This window comes from Plasmodium falciparum (assembly GCF_000002765.6).
Source record: "Plasmodium falciparum 3D7 genome assembly, chromosome: 5".
NCBI lineage: Eukaryota > Apicomplexa > Aconoidasida > Haemosporida > Plasmodiidae > Plasmodium > Plasmodium falciparum.
In genome coordinates this window covers 506,062-517,500 of record NC_004326.2, presented here as the reverse complement: position 1 = coordinate 517,500, position 11,439 = coordinate 506,062, and the positions used below count along the sequence as shown (strand labels likewise).

Sequence of the window (11,439 nt, the reverse complement as noted above, 5' to 3'; positions counted from 1 at the left end):
CATTTTTATCATTGAAGTTTTTTCCATTCATTTTAACTTCTTTACTCCATACAGGAATTAATCAAATACCACGTAATACTGAAATTGAATTATATGAATTTGAAAAGAGTCCGATGATAAGACATATGTTAGTAGCAGAAGAGAGGAAAAATGCATATACCTATATGTTTTTTATTGTTATATCTTTTGTTGTTGTTGTACTTATAGCTCTTTTTATTTTTAAATTTTTTTTCAATCTTTAAAAAGTTTATAAAAAAAATAAAAATAAAAAAAAAATATATATATATATATATATAATATATATATATATATATATATATATAATAACATTTTATTATTAATAAAACAAAATAACTTAATAAACATGACAAAAATATAAAATATATGTTATAAAAACATATATGTTTTATAAAAGGAAAAAGAAATTTCACACAAAATAAAATATATGTATATGTATATACATATATATATAAACTCATATTCACATACCACCCTTAATTCTTATTTGGAGTGTTTTTATTCTTCTTATTACTTCTATTGTTCACATTTATCAAATATATTTTTCATTCATATGATGAATTATTAACTACATAAATTATTATTTAATGAAGGGGATGGTAAATTATTAAATAGATGATTATCTTTAATTTTTAATCCATTATGATTAAATATAGAAATATTTAAATTATCATATGGATTATAATTTTTTTTATTTAGTATATATTATTATTATTGTTGTTGCTGTTGTTTTTGTTGTTATTATTATTGTTATTATTTGTATCTGAATGGTTTTGATTTTGTTGAAAAATAAGATAATTTATTGGATAACCACTAGTATTATTATTATTATTATTATTATTATTATTATTATTATTATTGTTATTATTATGATTAGTCTTCATATTATCATTGTTATTATGGGTTTCATTTGTTATACTATTATTTTTTAAATTAGATGTAACATTATTTTGCATGTACATAGATAATTGATTTAAACCGAAATCCATATTCGTTTTTTGAGTGTTATTCTTTATTTCATTAAAAGGATTATTATTTGATAAGGTATTTTTTAAAATGTTCTCATCTATTAATTGATATAATATATTATTATTTGCATTTATATTACTACTACTTTTTATATTACTACTACTTTTTATATTATTGCTACTTCTTATATTACTACTACTTCTTATATTACTACTATTCTTCATATTACCACTTGTATTACTTATATTTTGTTGTTTTATTCGATTAATAATGATTTTCTGTTTCTCTTCATATTCGTTTATGTTGTTTCTCGGGTCCATGATACTAAACGTTTTATTTAAATAATTTGAATTCACACTATTACTATTATTTCTATTCATATTGTTATTTATTATACTACTAGTAGCGTATGACCCGTTTATATCATATGTATTATTTAAAAAATGTAAATTATTGTTTTCTTTGTTATTCATAATAATACTGCTGCTCATAATTTTTTTTTGTTGACAATAGGAATTATTTATATCTGATGGTGTATTACCATTAAAATTATAAAACAGGTGCATATTATTATTACTATTGTTATTATTATCATTATTATTATTGTTGGTAGTTGTTGTGTTATGCCGTGGAATAGTTCCTAATTTATTTTTTTCTTCATTTTCCTCATCATAATGTACAAAGTTGGAATTATAATATTTTTTTAAAAACATTTGATTTACTATTTTATTATCACATAAATTATTTGAAAGAAATATATTATTATTTATATTATGATGAAGATCAGTTCTCATATGTTGTTCGTTTCCTTTTGTATTTTCCATATTTAATAAATTCATTTGTGATAAGGTACTTCTTTTATTATTAATATTATTATTTAAATTATTTTGCATTGATAGATTTTCTACTTTTTCTATATTATTTAATTCACATACTAAATTCATTAAGTTTGATTCACTCAAACTTTTGTTATTTTCATTAGTATATGGAATATTATTTTTATTAATAAAAAAGTTAGGATATTTTATATTAGGAACACAAGTATTACTATTATTATTTATAGTTTTTGTATGCATTCGATTATTAATTACATTTCCGTTATTTATCATACTGCTACTTAAACTAACACTATTTTTATTGTTCACATTTTTGTTCATATTTTTATTATGTTTTTCTTCCATATAATTCGGAATAATACCATCTAAGTTATTACCTAACATTATATTAAACATCATCATATTTGGATTAGTCATATCCATTTGATTTTTCTCAAAACTTTCAAATTGTTTTTCTTTTAAATTCGAACATGTATTTTCGTCCACAAAATTAGGTAAGGAAATATTACTATTGATTAGATATTCATGAGATCGATTGGTGTTTTGTACATTTTGTGCATTTTGCATATTTACACTCATAGGATTATTCAATAAATCTTTACGCTCATTACTGTTATTATTATTATTATTATTATTGTGAGGTAGTTCAATTTTTTTTTTCTCTTCATTATCCATCTGATTTGATTTCAGAGCATTATTATGAACAATGTTATGGTTATAATTTTTATTTTCATTATATTCATCAACTTTTTTTGACATATCTTGTAAATTATTATATATCATAGTATCATTATTTTGGTTCGGTTCATCTTTTATTTCTGTATTTTTATTTAATTTTTTTTTATAAAACATTTCAGATATGGTATTTTTAAAACTTTTAACAAAATTGTTTGATGTTTTATTCGTTTGAATATTATTTTTATCCCTCTCTATATTATTATGTCTATTCCCACTAGCGCTTGTGATATTATTTATATCCTTTTCATTATCATAATACATATGAATAATACCTTTGTTATGGTTTGTTTCTTTTACTTCATATGGTTCTTTTATATTTTGTTCTTTAGCTTTTTCCGTTTGTATGTTTATTTCTCTTTTATTTGTAAACGTATTTATCATATCATTATTTAATTCTTCTTTTTTTTCTATCATAAAATTGTTCATTTTATTATTAATATAAGAATTGTTAATAATATTATCAAAATAGTTTGTTTTATTTTGTGAAGACCTTTTTTCATTTTCTTCATAATCATTAGTATTCATATTTATTTCCTTTTTTATTAGATCCTCATCGTTCATATTATTGTTACTATTAATATTATTGTTACTATTAATATTATTGTTACTATTAATATTATTGTTATTGTTATTTATTATTTTTTTTTTATCTTCCTCTTGTTCAATTTTCTTTTTCATATCAATACCATTTTCTTTTCCTTCATTCAATGTTATATGTTGTGATGGAGATCTAACATTATTTTTAAATGTAAATATATCACTGTTTTTAGAATCTTTTGTATTTCTTAAATATATATGCGAGCCATTTTTTTGAAGATTTAAAAATTGATCTTGTAAATTATTCATGGTCCTTGTTTTTTCAGTATCTATTTGAACATTACTACTATTCATTTTGTTGTTCATCATATTGTTGCTTATCATATTATTGCTGCTTATCATATTATTGCTGTTTATCATATTATTGCTGCTTATCATATTATTGCTGCTTATCATATTATTGTTGCTTATAATATTATTGCTGCTTATCATATTATTGCTGCTCACCATATTATTATTCATACTATTTATAACATTTTTGTTCATAAAAGATTGTTGTGCTGATGCAGCAAAATTTATATCATTCGTACAAAAAGTATTTCTCTTATAATTATTCGAATAAGGTTCGTTATTTACTTTATTTTTGATATGCCCCGAATTTTTATACATCAAACTATTTAAATCATTTCCTGCATTCATCATTTTATATATCTCATAAAATTTATTTACATCATTTTTAAAAACACCAATCCTTATGTTTTCCGGAAGTGACTGAAATTTCATGTGAACATTATCATCCTTTATTTCTTTTTGATTATCCGTATTAACATTACTTGGTTTTTCATTATGTAAATAATAAAAACTAGTAGAATGAGTTGTATGATTCACAACATAATTATTATTATTATTATTATTGTTGTGGTTGTTTGTGTTTTTTGTATTGTTCATGTTGCTATGGTTGATGCTCATAATATGATTCGTGTTACTACAATTCTTTTTACTATTTGGTGTGCTGTTATCTTCTCGTTGGGACATATATATTGGGTTTGTGATATTTTTTTCTGCATGCATTTCAATGGAATAATTATCAACTATCCTTTTTTCATCTTTGATTTTTTTATATAAATTATTATATGTATTTTCTTTTTCTAAATATTGTGATGAGGAAATGTCTTTATTTTTTTTTTCATATTCATTTTTTTTATTTAAAGAATTGATCATAATTTCATATATTTCATTTTTACGTATTATAATATATTCATTAATAATATACTTCGGTATAATTTTATCAATAATTTTTATTATGAAATTAAATATGACTTGTTTCCTTTCATATAAATCATTCATATTATTATGTTTCCATAATATAAATATAAAATTATATTCTTTGATATTTTCTATAATCATTTTATTCGTTTCATTTTTTACTAATTCATAAATTTTTTGACCTTGTATAAATTTTTCTTTTAATTTTTTAATATTAACCATAGTTATAATATTTTTTTTTAATAATAAATAATCAAATATTTTATCAACAGATATATTAATAAAAAATTCCATATTAACATCATCCTGTTTTTTAATATGATCATTTATATGTCCTAAATCATTCTTATAAACTAAAACTTTTATAAACACATTCAAACCATATTTTTCATATGCACTTAATAAATATTTAGAAATATTCTCTAAATTTAATTCTGAAAATATATTATTTAATTCATCATTTTTATTATTTTCTCTTAAATATTTTATTTCTTTCTTTGTATTTTGAATTTCTACCATTTCTTTATCATAACTTTCTTCACACTTCCTAACTTCCTTTTTTAACTTTTCAATTTCTTTAGTAAAGCTGCTATATAATGTTTCGCTTCCTCCTTCATTCATATTATTATTATTATTATTATTATTATTTTGATTAATATTTATATTATTATTATCTTGTTTATTCATTATCATATTACTCAATATTGAATTACTAATCTTATTATTCATAGAATATTTTTCATTACTATTAAATAGAACATAATTATTACTATCATTATTACATAATATATTATATATATTCTTTTCTCTCATATTGTAATAATTGGTCGAATCATTTATATTATTACTTCCCATTTTACTCCCATAATTTGAATTACTCATATTATAATCATACACTGAATTGTTATTCGTACTATCATTATTATTATTATTATTTTCTTTACTTATATGAAATAAATTTTGTTGTACTTTATTTTTTTCTATTTCTTTTACATTTTCATACATAGGATAAGGATATGTATTGTTATCTAAATTTTTTCTCTTCTCTTCATCCATGGACACTTTATTACTACTATTATTATTATATATGTTATTATTACTATAATTCTTTTTCTTCATATTATCATATTCATGATGATGATTTATATTTTTATCCATATAATTAGATGACATATGATTTATATTTTCTTGATTTCTACGATATTTTTCTTTATCATATATTTCGTTATTCTTATACATAATAGATTCGTTTGTTATCAGGTCATGCGTACGATATTCCTTTTCTTTCATACAATTCTTTTCATATATTTTTTTCTTCATATCTATAGTATTACTACTACTACTACGATTATTCGTATTTTTTGGTTGCATATTTAATTTGTTCATATTTTCTTTAGACATTATAATATTTGAGCGTTCATTCTTTTTATTCTCTACAAGTTTTTCATCATAATCTTCATCATAATCTTCATCATAGTCGTCATCATCATCGTCATCATCATCGTCATCATCATCGTCATCATCATCCTCATCATCCTCATCATCATCCTCATCATCATCATCTTCATCATTATCTTCATCATTATCTTCATTATCCTTTTCGTGTTCCTTATCATTTAATAATTTTTTCTTTTTCATTTTTTTCTTAGAAACTTTTCCTTCTTCATCCAAATAATCATCATCATTTTCAAGGAGTACTCCATTTAGCATATGTTCATTATTTTTATCTACCTTAAAAAATATTTTATTAATTTGTTCAATTAAATAATTACATTCTTCTTCTTCTCCTCCTTCTCCTTCTTCTCCTTCCCCTTCTCTTTTTCCTTCTGCTTCTCCTTGTTGTTGTTCCTCATTTTTATTTGTTTCCTTTTCTTTATTATTTATATTATCTTTATTATATCCTTGAGTGTTACTTACTTTCGTTTGTCTTTTCTTTTCCTTATCATTATTTGTGCCTTCTCCTCCTGTTTCATTATTTATTTTGTGTAGTAATAAAAACTGTTCTATAGTATTTAAAGAAAACACTGCTTTATTTTCCATTAGCTTTTTAATATGTATATCTTTCATATATACTTTCGAATTTAATATATTCATTATGATAGTAAAAACATTTGTAATTTTTAAATATACATTTTTACTTTTCTTCATTATTTGATTTTTTAAATTTTCATTTGTTTTTAAACCATATTTATTTAAAGCATAATTCAAATTAAATAAAATATTATAAAATCGTTGAAAAATCAAGCTTCTTTTTGTTTTAGAAATATTTGAATTACTTTTAATATTTTTTAAATGCTTTTTCAATGTATATATTATTATTTCTTTCTTTTTTCTGGTTTTTTTTACATGCATATTTTTATAAAAATATGTTATACTATGTATTAATTCATATAAGAAATCTATAGGCATATTTTCCTTATTTTCATTCATATTGTTAACAAATTCATCTAATATATTCATTTCTACATACACCTTTTTTTCTTTTTTAATTTGTTCTATACCAAAACATTTTAATAAATATAATAATGTTTTTTTTAATTTAAAAAAATAAAATAAAATTTTAAAAACAAAACTGTTCCTTATAATATTATTAATAACTATTTTTGCTTCTTTTACTAATAAATTAAAATTGGTTCTTAATCTTTTTTTAATTTCATTATCTATTAAATCGAGATAAGTATCTTCTTCATCTTGTGTTTGTTTTATTTCTTCTTTTATTTTTTGTTCATCTGTTTTTTTCATATTTTCTTTATTCATATCCTTTTTCTTTTTATTTGTAAAGAAGTCATCATAATTTAATTTACGTAAAATTTTATTTGTTGGTTTTTTTAATAATATTTTTTTTATATGTTCATCATTAGGTATTTCTACACTAGTAGTAATAGTAGTAGTATCATTTATTTTTAGATTTTCTTTTGATAATAAATTCTTTTCTTTAAAATTATTATATTCATCTAAAGAACCATTTAATAAATTCTTATTATCTATATGTTCATTTTTGTTATCTATTATTTCGTTTTTATTAACTATTATTTCGTTTTTATTAACTATTATTTCGTTTTTATTAACTATTATTTCATTTTTATTATCTATTATTTCATTTTTATTATCTACATGTTCATTTTTATTATCTATTATTTCATTTTGTTCTTTATTATTTTTTGTGATCACATTAGAACTTTTTTTTTCCTTTTCATCATTTATATTATTTTCATTTTTTTTTAAAATATCTTTATTTTTATTTTTATTTTTTGAAGCATTCCTTTTATCTTTATGGTTTTTCTTTTTACTATTTGACAATAAATCTGGAAAATCTTCTTCTTTATTTATATCTATAGATTTTACTTTTTCTTCAACAACACTAATATTATTTTCTGTGGATTTTTTATCTTTCTTTATTTTGGTATTTAATTTTCCGTCTCCTTCTTCTTCTCCTTCTTCATAAGAATCATTAATATTCACATTGTTTTTTTTATCATCATCTTCTTGTTCTTCTTCATTTATGTGTTCATCATAATCATGATCATATTCATCATCATCATCATTATCATTATCGTCATCATAATTATCTTCATATTGATCATCATCAACATAATTATCTTCTATATCTTCTACATCTTCTACATCTTCTATATCTTCCACATCTTCTACATCTTCTTCATCTTCATCTTCTTCTTCCTCTTCTTCATCCTCCTCATCATCTTCTTCATCATCTTCTTCATCATCTTCTTCTTCATCACCATGTTGGATAACGTCTGTCTTCTTCGAATGTAACATGTCTTCATCCTTTGTAGTTAATTTCTTTCCTACTTCTATAATTTTAGCTTGTGTAGAAATTTTTTCTTTATCATTAGTTTCTTCACGAGCTGAATGTATGATCTTACTACTATCCATACTTGCATGTTTTACAAATTTATCATCTTCAATAATTGGTCTTGCATTTTTCATAGCTTCATTTCTTTTGTCATTAATATTCATTTTCAATATTCTATTAATATAACTATTTTCATCCTCTAAACTTTCAGATATTTCTAATTCATTATCTAAAACCGTTTGTAAATCACCTGCTAATGGACATATTGCTTTAACTGTTCTATCAGGCATTCTATATAGATTACTTGAATACATTTTTTTTTTTTTTTTCATATCATCATTTAAATTAAAGAAATAATAATCTGGATTGTTAAATTCTAATATTAGAGAATGAAGAAACATACGGAAACACCAGAATTTATCTAGATTACTTAAAGATGGATTCAAATATTTTTTATCAGAAACTAATGGATGACCTATATGCCTCATATGGACCCTAATTTGATGGGTTCTACCTGTATGGATTTTTACATTACATAAAGTAAATTCTTTTGTATAATTCTCAATCTCTTTAGGATCTGTTAAGAAATAATCCTCTGATATAGAATTACATCTAAAGCATAAATGATGACAAACTTCTTTCTTAATAGATGGTGCTCCTGAAGTATATATACCCAACGTACTAGTATTCATATTATTCATATTATTCATATTATTATTCATATTATTTGTAAAATCATTTTTATTAATATAACTACCTCTCGAATTAATGTTACCATTTAAATTATAATGTGTATCATCATGCAAAATATGATTAATTCCTTTAATATTTAATGTTTTATTATTATGCGTACTACTTATTTTTTTTTTTATTTTTTTCTTATCTTCTAATATTTGTGAATCTGAAAAATAGTTTGTTATAATATGAGAATTTTTTCTTTGAACGAATGAAGAATAATCTTCTTGTGTCATAAGATTATTTGAAGTATCCTTTTTCTTGGTTATATTATCATGATTTGATAAAATATTAGTTATGATTACATAACGTTGTATTATATTTACATTCTTCTTGTTATTATTTAAAAATTTATAATAATCATTACAATATATTTCTTTATTAATATCCTTTTTGACTGTACTATTACAATTATATTTTCCATCTTGTACTTCTTGAATAATATCTTCAATTTTTCTTTTTAATTTATATACTTTAACACAATTATATTCGGTATATGCATCTGTTCCCCCTGTTTTCACAACTAAACTAAAATGGCTCTTACTATGAAAATTATTATATTCATGCGTTTGTATCGATTTATTAATAAATCCTTTTTTCTTTTTAATTCTACCATGACATAATAAAATATATTCTTTATATACATTTCTTTTACGAAATTGATCAAATAAAAATTCTCTCGCTTCTTTAGTTTTAGCTATTATTAAACTTCCTGATGTTTCTAGATCTATTCTATGACATAAACCACATTCTAATTTATGCCATTTTTTTACGGTTTCTAAATGTGGGAATGATTTCATCATGAATAAATGAAATGATTCTACTCGACCACTAAAGACAACATCATTTAAGGATATACTATTAATAATTTTTAATACATCTCTATTTTTTTTTATTAAAAGATTACATTTCTTACAAAATTTAGAAACAATATTTTCACATTTACTACAAATATTTTCCATATCTTTACAAGTAATACACATAAACTTTGTTTTTATTTTACATTTCATACATATTTTTTCTAGGATATTATAAAAATAATCACTATATTTATTAATATTTACTAAGAAATTATACCTATTATGAGAAGTATATGCTGAGCAATGATAATATGCAGGTTTATAAATAACCATCCAAGTTTTCCCTTCATTACATATATATGGAATATCCTTATTATATACTCTTTTGAATTTGCTCTTTTTAATATATTTGTTCGTAGCAACATTATTATTAATAATATTATTTGTATTGTTAGGAACATTATTTGTATTGTTAATCACATTATTTGTATTGTTATTCATATTATTTCCAGGGGGCGTTACAATCTTTGAGCTTTTGGCACTTAAGGGTTGATCACTTAATCTTCTTAATTTAGAATCTTCATTCATATTATTTATTTCATTTGAATTGTAAGATGCTGATAATGTTACTTTTGAATCAAAGGTCGTAACACTTTTTTTATTCCTATTTGAGGTGGGTGAATTTAATCCTACACTTGTTTTTAAATTATTATTATTTTTATTAATAATTGTAGGTGTATTATTATCGTATATAGAAGAATAGGTACTTGAATTTTTTAATATACTCTTTTTATCGTGATTACTGTTATTATTTATTTCATTTTGAATATCTGGGTTGGTTCCAATAACTTTTGATAGATTTAATTTTAAATCTTTCATATTTATTGTACCACCTTCATTTATATATATATTATTATTATTATTATTATTATTGTTGTTGTTGTTGTTGTTGTTGTTGTTGTTGTTGTTGTTGTTGTTGTTGTTGTTGTTGTTATTATTGTTATTATTGTTATTATTCATATTATTCATATTAAGATTATTTGTTAAAACACGTTTCACATTTATATGATTTCCTCCTTGATTATTCATTTTATTATTACTTAAATTATTACTACCTGCTCTTAAATATCCTCCATTTTGTGCAGATATATGTGTATCACCTAATATATTATTATACGTGTTATTCATCATATTATTATAATTAATATCGTTGTACAAAACTGACAAGAGTGTATTAATTTCTGAGTTTAATATATACATATCTTTCAATACATTTGGTTTGTTATTCAATACAACATATTTATTATAAATTCCTTTTAGTTTATCTATATCTTTTTTACTAACTTGTAAATAATTATTATAATTGGTCATATTAGGAATGGACATATTATTATTCTGTGTTGTTTTCATAATATCTGTATGTAGAGTATTAATTAAGTTACTATTATATTTAAATATTAAAGAATAAAATGAAATACCTGAACTTATATTATCATTATTATTAATAAAGATTTTATCTTGTAATATATTAATTTTCTTTATAGCTATTTTAAAATTTAATTTGAATTTAATAATATTATGTATATTAATATATTTATTTATATTTTTTTCATTCATAAATTCATATTCATTTATTATTAATTCATTATCATCTACATGTGTTTTGTTTAATTTCTTATTTTCATCTTTTATATATTTATTTGTATCTGTTAATGTAGATATATAT

The 11,439-nt window shown here is 21.0% G+C and overlaps 2 protein-coding genes across 2 annotated transcripts in view; one reads left to right on the top strand and one right to left on the bottom strand.

The window, feature by feature from the left end:
* Positions 1–242, top strand: part of PF3D7_0511600 (apical rhoptry neck protein) — a gene marked incomplete at both ends in the record, with an annotated part of 627 nt that extends 385 nt beyond the window's left edge. The window contains one exon of the mRNA XM_001351637.1: positions 1–242. This exon is cut by the window's left edge and continues 385 nt beyond it. Within this exon, the coding sequence (XP_001351673.1) occupies positions 1–242 (242 nt within the window).
* A 471-nt stretch (positions 243–713) lies between these two features.
* The window catches only part of PF3D7_0511500 (RNA pseudouridylate synthase, putative), a gene marked incomplete at both ends in the record, with an annotated part of 30,186 nt that continues 19,460 nt past the window's right edge, over positions 714–11,439 (bottom strand). The window contains one exon of the mRNA XM_001351636.1: positions 714–11,439. This exon is cut by the window's right edge and continues 19,460 nt beyond it. Within this exon, the coding sequence (XP_001351672.1) occupies positions 714–11,439 (10,726 nt within the window).